At 37.2% G+C, this 18058-nt stretch overlaps 1 protein-coding gene across 1 annotated transcript in view; it reads left to right on the top strand.

Moving 5' to 3' along the window:
- Positions 1–18058, top strand: part of LOC149787541 (uncharacterized) — a 591304-nt gene that overhangs the window by 269468 nt on the left and 303778 nt on the right. Inside the window, exons 64-65 of the mRNA XM_089975575.1 lie at positions 10465–10724; positions 16214–16629. Of these exons, the coding sequence (XP_089831701.1) occupies positions 10465–10724; positions 16214–16629 (676 nt within the window). The remainder of the gene's footprint in view (positions 1–10464; positions 10725–16213; positions 16630–18058) is intronic.

The raw sequence follows: 18058 nt of genomic DNA, 5'->3' as shown, positions 1-18058 counted from the left end.
TAACTCATATATGCTAGAACTTTCGCACTGTGACCCCATTTTTCATGTTTTGGTGACATTTGTTTTGAGCAACCTATTTATTACACCCTCCAAATTTTTGCACATTAGTAAAAGTTTTTATATGGTACATCTCAAAGATAGTAACTATTCATAACATAACTAGGTCACTGCCACCTAATTTTCATGCATAATGACCTTTGCATTTTCTGTTGTTTGTTACATCAACAATTTATTGAACCCTGTTTTGCAGGTACTCATGGCAGTTGGTATTTAAATGCAGTGTGAGCAATTCATCCAAACCAAATTTAATTAAATGTGGCCAGTTTTTGTGTGTGCTTGATTGACTGAATTTTTGCTGAAGATTACACCCCAAGTTATTTTGGACCTTACTTCTGCAACAGTTATTAAAATAAGCATATAGACACCTTTTATACGAGTTATTCAGTTATACCAAAAGTACATCCATGTGACCTAATTTTCCTGTTTGTGGGACTTCTGTATTTTCATCACTTTTTGTTCAATATGTCCTTAACCTGCACTTATTAAAATTTACACATGGATGCATCACAGGGAGAGTAACTCAGCTGTTCTAAAAGTAGGTCAGTGTGACTTAATTTTATATTCCTGATTTTCTTGGACTCTGTTTATTATCATGAAAATTGGTATGTAGATACAGCTCAGTTAGAGCAAATCTTCTATACCATATATACTCGCATATAAGCCAAAAAATTTAGGAAAAAAATAAGGCCTGGAAGAAGGGGGGTCGGCTTATCTGCAGGCCAAGGTCCAAGTCTGAAATTTTCAATGCTTTTTTCCCTCGATTTCCAGTATTTATTGTTTCTGTCGATCGCCGAAGATGAGATCACATGCCTAATGATGCCACATGGCTCATAAGATTTGTGCTGTCGTGAAGTGAAATAAATATTTTTTTTCTAACTTAAATGGTAGGATAATGAATGAAAAACATGTTTTACGTACTTGACATCTATTTGACAGATGTCCATCCACCAGAAAATGCAGCCATACGTGTTATTTGAGCTACGGTGGTACATGTACGTGTATTTTCCGAAAGAACCGCCATATTAGTAATCTCCAGTCAAGTATTTAACCCTCAGCTAATCAGTAATCATTAACTCTACGGTATTGTACAAATGCATGCTAGCTCATTTCAGTGTAAATATGAAAAGAATCTACGTAAACAAATAAAAGAATTACGATACTGAAGGTATATACGACAAACATTTTGATTGAGAGTAGAAATACATGTATGATAGTCTTAAAGGAACAATAGTGAGAGGCTCCATAGCGGTTTGTTGTGCGCATGCTTAGGAAGATTAAAAAACAGGACAATATACGAGTCAGCGTGAATAATTGTAAAACATTATAATTTGTGGGATTTCATTGACAGGTGCTTTAGAAGTAATCGGCAGCCACAGTTTATATACTACTGTTGTTTAGTTGTTTGTAAAGCAAAGTGGTTTGTTAGCGGTAGAGTGTTGTACAATAGCTACCATATGCTTAATCTGTGGTAAATGCCTCGGGGATAATAGGTTTGTTTTGTTGCACAATGCCAATGACTTTACTAATACATGCCGACTCTCAGATGTATTGTTTAATGAGATATGGTAGTGGACATGGTTTCTGCTCAAAGTTATAAACTGTCACAATACTTGAATAATGTCCATGCTGAAACCAATCATATTTTGATCAATTGAATCACACTACCAGTAGTTTTAAAAAAACACACAAATAAACAGCAATGATAAATAATTATCAAATACAAATTGATAACCAACCACACATGGAAATAATTACAGGATAAGGTGTATAAATAGTATACTACCACTATAAGAAATTATTTCAGTTTAATCTCTCTAGAAGTTTATATTCAATTCAATCAGATAAAATGAATAGTGTTGGAAGTAAAAGAAAGCGTTATGCTTATGATGCAGCATTCAAACTTAAAGTTATTGAATATGCAGAAGCAAATAACAACTGTGCTGCAGCACGAAAATTTTTTGTGAACGAGAAGCAAGTACGGGAATGTCGGAAAAGCAAAGCAGCATTAGAAGAAATGCCAAAATCCAAGAAGGCTCGTCGGACTGGGATTGCCTCTTTCCCTGAATTGGAGAAAGAACTCGGTGATTTTGTAAGTGAACATTGACAAAATGGATACATTGTCACATGAACTGCAATTCGTCTATGTGCTATGCAGATGGTGAAAAATGATAAATATAAGTTGGCAGATTCAAAATTTGTTGCATCAGCCGGCTGGTGTTCTCGTTTTATGAACTGGAATGGTTTCTGCCTCAGGCAGTGAATGAAGATAGCACAAAAGCTACCAAAAGACTTGGAAGAAAAAATTGAATCATTTCAGCAGTTCATCATTAAACGCAGAAAGGAGTGCTCATTTGAACTATCACAAATTAGAAATATGGATGAGACGCCTATGACCTTTGACTCACCAAGCAATAAAACAGTCAATGCTAATGGTGAGAAAACTATTCTGATAAAAACGACCGGCCATGAAAAAATGCATTTCACGGTTGTATTGGCTTGTTTAGAAGATGGATCAAAGCTTCCTCCTGTAATTATTTTTAAAAGGAAGACGCTGCCAAAAAGCATGAAATTTCCTGCTGGTGTCATCCTTCGTGCACAGCAAAAGGGATGGATGGACGAAAGTGGAACAATTGAATGGTTGGAGAAAGTATGGAACAAGAGACCAGGTGCAATTCTTCAGAAACCTTCAATGCTTGTATGGGATATGTTTCGTGCACACAAGACCGATGAAGTAAAAAGGCCGCAAAGAAAATGAAAACAACACTGGCTGTGATACTAGGAGGTTTAATGTCAGTGTTACAACCTCTTGATGTCTGCCTTAACAAACCTTTTAAGGACAAGTTATGAAAGATGTGGGTAGAATGAGTTTGTTCAGGGGCTGTGAAAATGACAAACGGCGGGAATTTAATGAGGCTGGACATCGATTTGGTCACCAAGTGGGTAAAAGAAGCGTGGGACTCAATTCCATTGGAAATGATTGCAAAATCATTCAGGAAATACTGTATCAGCAATGCCATGGATGGAACAGAGGATGATGCTATATTTCAGTCTGACAATGATGAGGAGAGTGAGAAGGAGAATGACATACTATCGGATGACCATGATGACAATGATGACGTATATGATGAAAGCACGCCCGTAACAGAAGCCGAGTTTCGTGAACTGTTTGGCGAGTCTGATACAGAGCCAGATTTTGAAGGATTCTAAAAGTGATAGAACTTTTATAATTCATGATTTTAGAATGAGGATTAATTAAATTTCCATTAACACTTTAGAATTGTTTTTTATTTCAACATATAAATTAGTTTTCTTACTTTCATTTTATTTAATAAAGTGATTTGCCTAAATAAACGTATTCAGAACTCACTTTGTGCATCTTGTGATGTATCAGTAGTCTAGAAATTGTGACCAAATTTCCGCCTGGCATAAGGCCAAGTGAGCTCTGGCATGGCTCTGCATCGACTGAGCATCACTCAGGCGGCCATATTTTATATCTGATTTTGAGAAAACTTAGGGTTTAAGCTTGTCTTACTGAGATCACAGTTAATTTTGATACTGAGTGAAATCAACATATGTTAATGAGATGATCTTGCATCTGACTGGCTGAACTTGTTACCATTCTGGTGTCCATATTGAACATTTACAATAATTGAGTCATACTGCATCTGATTGAATGAGCTTGTCAACTGTCTAGAGACCAAATGTCCATGCTGGAGTGCCATCTTAGCTCACCTGGCCATAAAGCCAAGATAATTTATGGTATGGCCCTAAATCTATTATGCGTCATCTGTCTGTCAACAGTTGTGTGTTCTCACTCTGGAGGAATATTACTGATCTGATTTGTATCAAGCTTGGATTATTTAGTTTTTTGCTTAGCTATCCTATTTTCATACTGAAAACTCACCATCCATTCAATGTGAATACCTCCCACAGAGTGGAGAAAAGTAAGTATGACCTTTTGCACACCAGTCTGTATGTCACACAGAAATGTGCAGAAGGTAGATATTACCTGTCATCATTTCACAGTGGGTATAGGAGGAGGAAATTTGGCAATAGTGGCAGGTAAATATTGCTTAATTTAAATTAGTTTTACCTTTCAAAAACTACATTTTAATAGCAGATATTACTTATCCTGCCCCTATTGCTTATCTGATTTTGTTAGTTAGGTGGGTAGGCCAATGCTTTATTCAAACTGATCAAAAACAGAAACTGAGTTGCACTCACCTTAGAGGGAGAGATCCATCTATAGAAGTTTGATATCTCTCTAAGCCACATATTGTGTCATAAAAATGGTCACCATAGAGAAACAAAAATATGAGATGTGTTGCAGTGCTCTACCTCCCTAATGGAAGAAAGCAACCAGTTGTTGTGGTGATCAACTTCCATAATGGGAGGGCACAACCCATGGTTGCAGTGCTCCACCTCCCTCATGGGAGGGCATAACCCACTGTCATAATGATCTACCTCCCTAAGAGAAGATTGCAACCCCTCCATTGCCATGCACAACCTACCTAGTGGAAGGGTGCAACCTACTAGAAACTACAGGCAGTCAGTGTCAGTAGACAAGTCATGAATCTCACTTTTTTGTCTTGTAGAAGCAAGAGTGAGTAGGAACACAGTAGAGTGTGAGGTTTTGAAAGAAAGTTTATCTCAGTGGTTCACACAGGGCTTGATTAATGACCATAAGGAACACGATTCCATCTGGGCATAAGAAAGTGAGTGACAGCTCTCTGGAACCCAAAATACTTGACAAGAGTGTTTACTAATCTGATTATGATTGAGCTTGGATCATCTATTTTATTTGCTTAGCTAACCCTATTTTCATGCTGAAAATTCAACCATCCATTCAGTTTGAACACCTACAGAGTGAATAAAAGTGAGGATGACCTTTTGCATACCACTCTGTATGTCGCATGGACATGCCCAGAAGGTAGATATTACCTGTCATCTTTTCACAGACGATGATTACAGAAGACATCAGAATGAGGTGGGTGGAGGGCATTTGGCAATAACAATAGGTAAATATTGCATAATTAAAATGAGTTTTACCCCCCAAAACAAAATTATTATAGCAGCAATTACTTACCCTGTTGCTGTTGCATAGCTGAATTTGTCATTTAGATGGGTTGGCCAATCCTATCATCAAACTGATATAAAAAAACAGAAATTAAGTTGTACTTACCCTAGATGGAGAAGTCCCTCTATAGAAGGTTGATGTCTCTCTGAGCCACATATTGTGCTGTACCAGTGGTATCCAAAGAGAAATAAAGGCATGTGTTGCAGTGTTGTACCCCTCTAATGGGAGGTAGCAACCCACTGTTGCGGTGGTCAACCTCCATAACAGGAGGGCGCAACCAATGGTTGCAGTGTTCCACCTCCATCAGTATGTTCCTCCTGCACCAATCACAGAAGATTCTCAACCTGGTATCATAGATCTCAGATGTAGAAGCATTCCTGGCCTAAATGATGCAACTGGCAACTTGGCCTCAAAACTTGTTCTGGTGGAGAGATCACTTGGGATGAGCCAGAGGTGAAGGTGAAGAATGCATGGGCTGTTGTGGAGAATGGATCCTCAGTGTTGCGACAGGAGATGCCTCCTGTGAGGTAGAGACCTCAGTGTTGTGACAGGATATGCCTCCTGTGAGGTAGAGACCTGGATCGATTGATCATCAGGTCTAGGTGATCATTGAACCATGATCACTGGGGCCACAGTGGGGTAATGATGATGATCTGAGCAGTGGAAGTTTTGACTGTTGTTTTGCAAAACTTGTGGTAGAAGTAGGAAAGGTGGGAAGCATATGGGATTAGGCAATCTCACTGGAACCTGAATGCATCTATTGCCCATGCTTTCTGATTCAGGACAGGAGACATGTAAAAGGGAAGCTTGTTGTTGACCTGGTTGCAAATACGTCCAACAGGGGTCATCCCCAGATGTAGAACAGAGACCATTCTTTGAGGACAGCTCAGTCTGTTCTGGACAGGCTGTCCATGGATATGTTCATCTTGCCTGAAATGCAGCAAACTTGGATTTTGACATTCCCTGAGGCTTCCCAGATAAAGAGGTTCCAGGCCTCATGCAAGAAAATTGGCACATTGTCTGAGGAGGCCATGATACAATGGCCCCATATTCTGTTGATGTACCTTTGAAGTGCTTGAAATACTGCTTTCATTGATAGGGTTTTGAAGTGGAGGGATAATTCAGCCTGATTCCAAGAACCATGGAGAATTATCCCATCTGGCTCTAATTGAGCAGACCAACTGCAATCTGTCACATCAGCAAATGGATAGGAGTGGGGATCAGGTGCATCGAAAGCCCCATCAGGAATCTGTCTTGATTCATTCACCAAAGCAAATGGTGGTGAAAAACCAGTTCTACAGGGATCGGGGTTGATAGAGGATCTATGTGTGGTTCCATCTTGCAAGAAGGAGAGGATGCATATGCTGACATCCTAAGGAACCAGTCGGCAGTGGCATTAAATGTTCTGAGTAGGAAAAGATAAAGGTGAGCAGGAGTACCAGGATTTGATCTACACAATCCAGGGGAATCCAGATCAAGTTGTTTCATGAGGAAGTTCATCCCCACATAACAAAGTCCTAAGATGGAACAAGCTCCTACTTTTCGAGGTTGCATAAGAGACCCAATTGAGTTAGTGTGGACCAAGAACTAAACAGATCCTGATGAAGGGACTAAACTTGGACATTGTAAATCACCCAGATGTAAAAATACTGGAGAATTGATGTTCCCAGTATTTGGAGGTAGACTGCTGCTACTTCCATGATCTGGGTGAAGACTTTGGGTGTGGAAGAGATTCTGGACAGCTAAACGTGAAATTTAAAAACTTTCTAGGGAAGATATTTGTGGTGTGGAGGAAAAAAATTACTTAGGGGACATAGGGGTAGGGGATAGCATGGCAGGAGAGGGGTTATTTGCTAGGGCTGTACCTCCCCTTTCCTGCAGTGTGAAAGGAAAGTGGGCTAAAGAACTTCCTCATGGATCTGTGGCAACCTGGGTGTCATGGACTGGATGAGTGAGGAGGTGGTCTTATAGGAGTTTCAAAATTGAACTGGGTTTGTGTCTGCTTGAAAATATTTGCAGATGGCCCCTGAGGGCAGTTTGTCTGAGCTCATTTCCTGGTCAGTTGTGTTGAACCAGGATTGGAGATGAAATATCATTATTGTTGATTCAGCAAGTCTTGAGAAGCCATGATAGAAATGAGGCCCCCACAGAGGGTCTTGGCTTCTAGAGGAGCATCCCTTAGAAGGTCTTTACTGTGGTTAAGTAAGATCTTTGACAAGTCCAATGCAGCATTATTGTGGATGTGAAGAAAGTCTGTCAATAATGCCGTGGCAAAAGAGAGTGTATGCCAAAATGTCTGGCCACAGCATATAGCAAGCATTGTAATGCTGTATTCAAAATGGCCTCTCTTAGCATACTAAAGTAGATAGCTGATTATAGGTAGGCATGCAAAGCTATGGTTGTAAGTAACCAGATTTCCTGCTACATATTATCAATTCATTTGATGGGAAGGTGTGCCCAGGCTTCCATAGAAATACCCACTTTTGGCATATCGGCTTCCAAAGGAGGAGGTTGATAGGCACTTTCGAGAATGTACATGGTAGCTGGCATCTTTGGTGTGGTATTTTTGCCGCCTTAACAGAAGGGGGCAATACATTGCCAGGAGCATGATATGTATTGCAGTGTTCTACATCCCTGATGGGAGGGAGTAACCTGCTGATGTCTTGCTCAACCTCCCAAAAGGGTTGTGGTGCTCCACCTCCATCAAGGGAGGGTGCAACCCACTATTGTGGTGCTCAAACTACCTAATGGGAGGGCACAACTCACTATTACAGTGCTCTACCTCCCTACCAGGAGGGTGCAACCCACTGTCACAGTGCTCTACCTCCCCAATGGGAGGGAGCAAACCGCTACCCGAGGCATGCATGCTGTTAAAGATGTGAAAAGTTTTCATCATCTCCCTACAGGGGGAAGTCCATTGACTTATCTGATATCTAGACACTCCTTCTGGAGGGGCTTCACTGGACACCAAAAAATGTTTGTCTCAACAAGTGAGACCTGGAAGAGATTCCAGAAAATTCCAAAGAAAAAGGGAAGGGAATGTTCCTCTGGCCTTGCTGTAAGACCATAATTCACAAAAAGTACAAAAACAATTCAGTGTGCACTTAGGCAGTCTATGTGAATATCCCATGGGCCATTTATGGGGCCCCACTGCCCCACGGACTGTTCTGACATTATCCTGTAACAATGACAAAATGAATGTCATCTGTAATCATTTGTTGCCTTGACTTTTTCATTTACCTCCACCCATAGGTTATAGAAGTATCATCACTTCCTTCCTTTCATCACATATGTTTGAAATGGTGTTGATTTGTGTGTGTGTGTGAAAACGTTTTCAATCATTCATGTTGGTGTACTCAATGCTTTGTGTGCTGAATCCATAAACTTAGTTGCTCTTATGTACACCAATCCATTATTTCTTTTTTGTATATTGGTTTACTAGCTGTATTTTATATATTTACCTGCACACATTATGATATTGGTTTACTAGCTGTATTTTATATATTTACCTGCACACATTATGATATTGGTTTACTAGCTGTATTTTATATATTTACCTGCACACATTATGATATTGGTTTACTAGCTGTATTTTATATATTTACCTGCATACATTATGATATTGGTTTACTAGCTGTATTTTATATATTTACCTGCACACATTATGATATTGGTTTACTAGCTGTATTTTATATATTTACCTGCATACATTATGATATTGGTTTACTAGCTGTATTTTATATATTTACCTGCACACATTATGATATTGGTTTACTAGCTGTATTTTATATATTTACCTGCATACATTATGATTCTGGTTTACTAGCTGTATTTTATATATTTACCTGCACACATTATGATATTGGTTTACTAGCTGTATTTTATATATTTACCTGCACACATTATGATATTGGTTTACTAGCTGTATTTTATATATTTACCTGCATACATTATGATATTGGTTTACTAGCTGTATTTTATATATTTACCTGCACATATTATGATATTGATGACTACAAGGTATGTGTCTGTGTGTGTGTGTTTCTACAAGATGATGACTACAAGGTATGTGTCTGTGTGTGTCTGTGTGTGTGTGTTTCTACAAGATGATGACTACAAGGTATGTGTCTGTGTGTGTGTGTTTCTACAAGATAAGTTTTGGTACTAATTGTGTCACCCTCTTAAAATAATAACTTTATTATTTTTATTAATATTATTATTATTAATATTATTATTATTATTTTTATTATTATTATTATTATTATTATTATTATCTTACAATACTGTTGTATTTTCTTCAAACAATCCAACTTCAAAGCAACCTAACAATGCACATACACTATTAGGCTGTTCCTTAAGTCACGTAGCAAAGTAATCATAATTTATTTGCCAAGTTTTTAGTCTAGTATATTTAAAAAATGTATGTAAGTAGAAAAACATAGCTTCACAGATGAAACAAATGAATCTGCCATATTTTAATCTTATGCAATCATTAGCCATCCATAAAAATCAGCATAAATGTAACACACATTGTTTGCAGGAATGCAGTTTAGTTACCTACACAATTTTTGGTCATGTTAGTTATATTTCAAGCAGTTTTGAAGGAAGTGACAGATTACCTTTAAAATTTACTTTTGTAAGATTTTATATATATATATATATATATATATATATATATATATATATATATATATATATATATATATATATATATATATATATATATAAAATATTTGACAGATAAGGACACATTCTGTTGTCAAAGACAATATTTTTGTTATGAGACAAAATCAATATTAGAATGGAATCATGTTCACATTTAAGTTTTCAGCAATATTTGAAATTTGTCACCAATGGCAGTACATTTACACAGGGAACTGACTGTCATAGATTTACAAACAAAAATAAAATCAGCACCATAAATACAACCAGAATTCTTTATTTGTACAAGAAATCACAGAAACATTATAAAGGTGTTCCTTATTGGCAGGCAAGGAGATAATAAAATCTAGTTTATCTAGACCACTTCAAACCAGCACTGAATTTGCTGATTGATACACAATCATGATAACAAAGAGAATAATTTTTGGATCAAATAAGCAAGTGATTATCTTTGAATGTTTAAATCCTGGTCAGACCTGCTTGGGTTGGCTGTCATGGTATACATTTTTGCAAGGCTTTTAACTACAATTTCTTTACATGAAGACAACCCTCTGTACCAGTCTATGTATTGTTGGCTACTCCAAATGCAGTAAGTACCATTGATGAAATGATTTGTTTTCATATTGGTAAGTACCTTGTTGAAGTCTGTTGTTTAATTTTTCCAGAACATTATTTCAAACTTTGACCATGAAGGACTAGCACGCAGTGATAGCAGCCGAACATGGGTGACATTCCAAGATAATACAAGTCTTCACCTGGATGTCGTGTACCTGCAGAATGGAGCACATCTGGGTCTGGAACCAACTAGACATGTATCTCAGCCTCATCACTTTGATACCAGGGTCATCAAGGGAAATAATTACATCAATCAGAAAGACCTCATTGGAACTTTACATGTTGGTCCCCATCAGCTAGTTACTATCAGGTAAAATGTATAATTTGTGTTGCCAAATGCAATCATGATAAAATATGTTTTAGTTGCATGCTTTGGATTAAGTGGATCACATAGATACCAAAGGCTTGATCATGATGGAAAATCAGACTAACGCTATGGTCAGTAAACAGAGTCAAAAGATCATTTTCTAGTTTTCTTGATGGAAGCACTGTATTAAAATTGTTGTATTCATCTTCACAGCATTCCCTTCATTATAACATTTCAGGTATAAGGCAAGCATGGTCAAAGATGAGTTGAAGTTCCACTGTTATTTGCAGTGAAATGATTGCATCAGTATTTTATGAATTAAATAACAAAAGAAAATTGAGTTTCAGTGTCGATGGTTATTTCATTAAATAAATATCCCTAGTTTTTGAAAAATAAGAATCCTGTTATCTTGTGAATGTACAACAATAAAATGCAGTAACATAATGCACAATGTTTTTGCATACATGTGATGGCAGGGATCACGCTGGGCTTTGCCAATGTCACAAATTGGGATTTGTTTTCCTTACTGGTGACAAAATATGCTATCTGGCAATCTTTTTGGTGACAACATTTTTGGCTGTTAAAAATTGTATGTACAGTCTTGGGTTTGAGTTGAGAAATTCAAAGGCACCATGACAGGAAGCTGCAAACTTGCACTGGAATCTACTACATAAACATATCCTTTGTAATCTGCTTATGATGACGTCTGGCCTTAGTACTTGGTGCTGTAATATAACCAAAATAGTCATGCTACCTGACTTGTTACAATTGACCGCCTATGAATGTGGGAACTGGAATCTACCAGATGATGGAAAAATTTTTTCCTTTCTGAAAAATTTAGCCAAAATAATGGTTTTGCTGAAACTTCAAAGAAAACTGATTACCTTTGAAGCATTGATCATTCTGTATTTATACTAAGCAAATGAAGAAAACCAATTCTGTCTACATCAATGTTTCAACAATCATTTGATGTTTCACAGTAATAACAAATGGGCATTTGTTTGGTCCTTGAAAGAGCACCTTCAGCGGTGCATTCAATAAAACACGAACCTTCATCAAAGCAATCTGAAGACCTTTGAACAAAGAAAATCAGTAACAAATTTTAATAAAAGCATTGTTTCATTTTTCATAGTTACTGGAACATATTTATTGTGCCTTGAAAGTTTCCTGTTGGAAACAAAAAAGTTCATGCTTACAATCACTACCAATGGTGGTTTAAAACCCAAATTTAAGTTCCAATAGTTTGAAACAATATATATCTGGCCATAGAGTTAAATGAAGGTGGGGCATCTCACAAGAATGTTAAAACTTTTTAATTGGTTCACATATTTTCAATCCCATATGAATAGCCTCATCCCTTTGGTAGCCTTGGCATGATGGTAGTTATCTGTCGCTGACCAAAATCTAGGCCAAATTAAGTACATGTACATGTAGCATATAAACAACTATACAGCCACATGATAATAGGATAATGAATATCAGAGTGAATTGTTTCATGAAACGTGTATGTTGACAGTGAGATATAGATGAAATGAGGACTGCCATTTCCTATATATACATTTTAGTAGTGTTTTCTAACTGGATTTGACTGATACATGAATTTTTTTACACATGGTCGAATACTTGAATTCATGGATTTTTCATATGCATGTATATTATTTAACACATTGTGGAGTTTACTACACAAATGTAAGTTGTCAATATACAAGTATAACTCAGCCTAGTTGTCTTCATTTAATCAAGATTTCCATTTTTTTTCTCTGCGTAAATCCTAGTCACTTACGATAGGTCATCTCTTAAAATATCACCTGTATGTGATATCTCAATTTATTTTCAGCCCCCCCCCTTACTTATCTAAACATCTACTTATGTCAAGAATATTACCTTGGTCCTGTGGATGTTGAGATAAATGAATAGTACTATATTATTTTGACCATTAATTTAGATAACCTAATTCAAATCCCTATTAATTTGTCTACCTTTGTGTCAGCTATCCAAGAAATACCTCTGCGCAATGCATTATTCAATGCCCAGTCAGTAGGACCACCAGAAAAGCGCACAGAAATAGTTAATTTTATCAACGACCAGAATGTTGACATATTTTTCGTGACAGAAACATGGCTAAAAACATCAGGCGATGACCCCAAGTCTGCGGATCTAACATCCATTGGTTACTCCATCAAGTTGTTCCCCCATAATTCTCGCAGAGGTGGAATTGCTGTCATCACAAAGAACTCCATGATAAAATGTCTTAACTACACCACTACATTCAATTTCAACCACATATCGTTTGATCTAGTCCAAACTACACACACTGGAGCAAAGGTCAGTCCATTTTTTCTGCCTATACCACCCTTCTCCTAGTAGAAAAAACAAGCTAGCTGACTCTCTCTTTTTGGAGCAGTTTCCAAATCTCCTGGACTATGGAAATTTGATAGGTGGCAACCTGATTATTCTTGGAGATTTCAACTTTCACTTTGACTGTCCTGGAAACTCAAATACATCAAAACTCATAGATTCCATTAATGTTTTCAACTTCAAACAGTCAGTTTACCAACCCACCCATAAACATGGTCACATTTTGGACTGGATTCTTCATAGACCTGATGATAACATTCTATGGTCCTCCCTGGTATCCCATGACCTTGCATCAGATCACCTCTGCATTTTATGCCATCTTGACGTATCAATCCCTAACCCTCCACCTTTATCTGCTACTAAGCAAAACCTCCGTATGGTAAATAGAACCAAACTAATGCACGACATCCAAGCTAACCTAACAACTTGCTTACCTCCTACCACAGAACAACTCGATAACTGTCTGCGTTCATTACTTGACAAACATGCCCCAGCTACCAAGTACAGAGTATCAATTCAAAAGTGTTCTCCATGGTATAGCCATGTTAGGGACCAGCTTCGCACTGCTAAAAGAGACCGCCGTAAAGCTGAGAGGCTCTGGCTTTCCACCAGACTCACTATTCATAAGCAAATCTATGAAGTCACAAAGAAGAATGTCACAAATATAGTCCATGCAGCGAAATCAGCCCACTACACTACTAAGATCAGCTGCAAAGAGCTCTTCGAGATTATTAATAAGGTAATGTCAAGGAACAAATGTACACCACTTCCAACTACCTTCTCTCCAGTCAACCTTCCGGACATGTTTGCAAATTTCTTCCATGACAATGTACAAACCATTAGAGATAAGCTTGATACCACAATTTCAGTTGACTCATCGCCACCATACAGTTGGGATACAGAATTTGAGCAGCAACCATTAGCAGCATTTGAACGTGTCTCTATGGATTTCGTACGTACAATTGTGATGAAGAGTGCACCAAAGTCATGTGAACTTGATCCAATTCCAACATCACTGCTGCTTGAGTGCTTAGATCCAGTATTGCCTTCACTAACTGATGTTATTAATACCTCTCTCGCATCTGGGGAATTCCCATCATTTTTCAAAACTGCCATTGTAAAGCCTCTGCTGAAGAAACTAACAATAGACCATAACTTTAAAGAACTACCGCCCAGTTTCTAATCTCCCATTCATATTGAAAATCTTAGAAAAGGTTGTTCTATCCCAGCTTGTATCTCATCTAAACTCAAACAGTATTTTTAGCAATGTACAATCTGCATATCGCCCTTGCCACAGTACTGAAACTACTCTTCTAAAAGTAGTTAATGACATTCTCTCTGCGTTGGATAGCGGAAAGATTACAGTGTCACCCTTGATTTGTCTGCAGCATTTGACACAATAGACCATGATATATTACTTCACCATCTCCAGCATGTATTTGGCATTCATGATACAGCCTTAATGTGGTTCAAGTCCTACTTGGTCAACAGGACACAAATTGTATCTGCAAATGGAATACACTCCAGCCCAGTTGATCTATGTTGTGGTGTTCCACAGGGGTATGTTCTTGGACCTGTTCTCTTCATTCTGTACACTCAATCGCTCTCAAGTGTCATAGATCATCATCCTTTGTCTCCAATTGTATGCTGATGACACCCAAATATACAAATCTAGCCACCCAACTGAAGTTGATGCTACCATCCTAGGTGTAGAGAGGTGCATTTCTGATGTGAAATCATGGATGACATGTAACAAGCTGCAGATGAATGATGATAAAACTGAGGCCATTCTGATCACAGCAAAAATACTTTCTCATTGACATCCTTTACCTCAAACAATAAATATCAGCAATGCCAACATTAAATTCATACAAACAGTACGAAACCTAGGTGTTACTCTGGACAGTACTCTCACATTGCACCAACATGTCTTGAACATATGTAAGGCTGCATATCTTGAGCTGAGACGCATCAGCTCAATTCACAGATATCTTTCAGTTGATGCCACTAAAACACTTTTGTGTTCATTAGTACTTTCAAGACTGGACTATTGTAACTCAATTCTGTCTGGTTCATCTCAATATCTACTCCAGAAACTTCAAAAAGTTCAAAACAGCTGCTCGGATCATACTTAGAGAACCACGATCAGAGCACACCTCTCCGCTGCTCTGTACCCTACACTAGCTATCCATTCGATCCAGAATCAATCTGACCTCACCCATGTGTACACACCAGTAAGATACTTACACTCCTCTTCTGACAATCGTATACTCATTATTCCCACATGAAAACAAAGTCATATGGACAGCATTCTTTTGCATACCAGGGCCCAGCAACGTGGAATGAATTGTCCACTGAACTTAGACACAAAGACACAGTGATCACATTCAATAGGGCTCTCAAAACTCACTTATTTCAACTTAGAGACCTAATAATGTTTCCTACCTGAAATATTCTCAGCATGTTTTTATTTTTATAATGTTTTTCTAATTTCATGGTGTTTGTTTTTGTAATAATATTATTATTATGTTTCTTATCTTATAGGTGTTGTCTAATGTTGTAAAGCGCTTAGAGCTTCTAAGGATTAGTCGCTATACAAAGTCCTCATTATTATTATTATTATTATTATTATTATTATTATTATTATTATGAAAATGGTAAAAAAAATTTAAAATTCACGTTAAAATATTTTTTTTCTTTTTCTTCTCACAACAACATTTTTTAAGCCAGCACCAACCCTGGATGGTTGTTGAAACCTCTTGGAAAATGTTGTCAACAATCATTCAGAAGTTGGGTATTTTAAAAAATGAAGGTTATTTATACAAAAAAACTAATAACTTCATTAGAAAATACTCATTATTGACAATTATTTCCAACCTGATTATAAAATTAATATTCAGTCATTAACCATTACTCACCTAAGTTTTTTTTTATGTCTAACAAGATGGCAGCCTTCTTAATTTATTTTAAGTCCCTCATCAACTCACATCCTCACTTCTAACATAGTCTGTATTGTAATGAATCAGTTGTGCATGAGTTTTTTTTTACGGATAATTGTATACTTGAAAGGTAGATTATGCATCAAGCATAATAAAATTGCTCTTAAATTATTTGTCACTTGTTTTCTGTTACAGTAATGTTGACCTGTATATGCCAGCAAATGTTTTGGTCTATGATGATGGCACTTTGGAACTGCCTTCCAAGGTCAAATGGTACAACACCCTTAACCATGTATGGGGAGTTCTAAGGGGAGTCCAGGAAGTAACTCTCGTACATAGTGGGCTGAATCTTTACAGTACAAGTCGAACAGAGGGGGATAACTCTGATGCCAGTTATCATTTCACATCACTTGAAATTTTAGCTGATAGTGCCATGACCTTGATATCAAACGTTGCCACAGTTGTGTTCTCTTTATCAGCTCAAAGGGTTTTATTAGGGGCCACAGGAAAACTGCATGCCAGCAATCTAGTGATAGAAGCAAACACATTGGAGACAGAGGATGGGGCAGTCATTGACTTGGATGGTCACGGTTATACTGCAGGTGGACCTGGTATGTACAAATTTTGAGGTTTAAATGCTGCATAAACATTCTATGTCTGTCGTTTTAAGTTTTAATTTTTACCTTTCATTAGCTGGTGGAAAGTAAGCTTTTTAATGCATTTCACAGTTACCTATTTGTGTAGCGAATCCTCAGAATTATCAATGATGGAGGAGTGATTTTCTGTCCCAAACCATAAACAAGCTTGCTGTTAACTTGTTGCAGGCTGATGGTTTGATTTCAAAATGCAAACATTGTGGATTTCATTCTGCAAAGAGTGAACCACAAGCTTGTGAAGCCTTACATAAGGCTGTATTGGAAATGTTTGCAAACAAATCACTGATTGCAAGCTTATTGTCCACTACCATTTTAAGGAAAAGACTTTATCGACACATATGTCCAGGTATCCTTCCAGCTTTCTTTCACATTTTCTCTTCTGTTCTATACTTTTAAGGCCTCTTGAAAGTAAGGGTTGAAACCTTCACATTGTCACTCGAAGGATGTGTAATGTGTTATATTGTGGGTCCTATCTTCAAAGTCATGGCTCAGTATTTTGTTATATCACACTTTCCTCTCTGTAACTTTACAGCTATTTGAGAGTGATGAATGAAACATGGTATTTTGGACATCATCATTTGGCATGGTATTTTGGACATCATCATTTGACATGGTATTTTGGACATCATCATTTGACATGGTATTTTGGACATCATCATTTGAGTGCCATAGCGTAGGACATATATTCAAGCTCATAGCTCATAGTTCACACCATGACTTTAAAATTATTTGATATTATATATATGTGCACACACACACACACACACACAGTGAAACCTGTCTACAGTAGCCACCCATGGGAATAGATAAGTGACCTTTGTAGACAGATGACTTCTGAAGGCAGGTATAGCTCTCAAACTTAGTTCATGACAAATTTAGGTACTTTGATTTGAATAGCATTAGTAGTATTATTGTTATTATTTCATCTGTATTATTATTATTATTATTATCATTATTATTATTGTTGTTGTTGTTATTATTATTATTATTATTATTGTTGTTGTTGTTGTTGTTGTTGTTAGTTTTATTATGCTACCAAGATATATGTATTTAGTTTAACTATTTAGCATCAGATGAGTCAGACTCAATACCAGCAAAAATATCAAATAAGTAGCTAAATCCTTGAAAAAGTGTTTGGTCTACTCATAAAATTGTTTGGTTGGAGCTATTGGAAAGATGACAGTTTAGAATGTGACTGTTTATGATTGAGTAAACAATGGACAGACTTGTTAATGTCAGGAAAGACTTCACCAACAGAGCCATCTGGCAGCTTATTAATTTTGTTTCAAGTGAGACCAAATAGGATATTAGGACATGTCTGTCATTGCCTTAATTCAGAGGTTCCCAAACCACGGCCCGCAGGCAACTTGTGGCCTGTCAGCTC

Source organism: Sinohyriopsis cumingii, chromosome 11 (genome assembly GCF_028554795.1).
Source record: "Sinohyriopsis cumingii isolate HCF-2022 chromosome 11, ASM2855479v2, whole genome shotgun sequence".
Classification (NCBI taxonomy): domain Eukaryota; kingdom Metazoa; phylum Mollusca; class Bivalvia; order Unionida; family Unionidae; genus Sinohyriopsis; species Sinohyriopsis cumingii.
The sequence above is the reverse complement of the archived record's forward strand: the minus strand, read 5'-3'. Positions and strand labels throughout refer to the sequence as shown.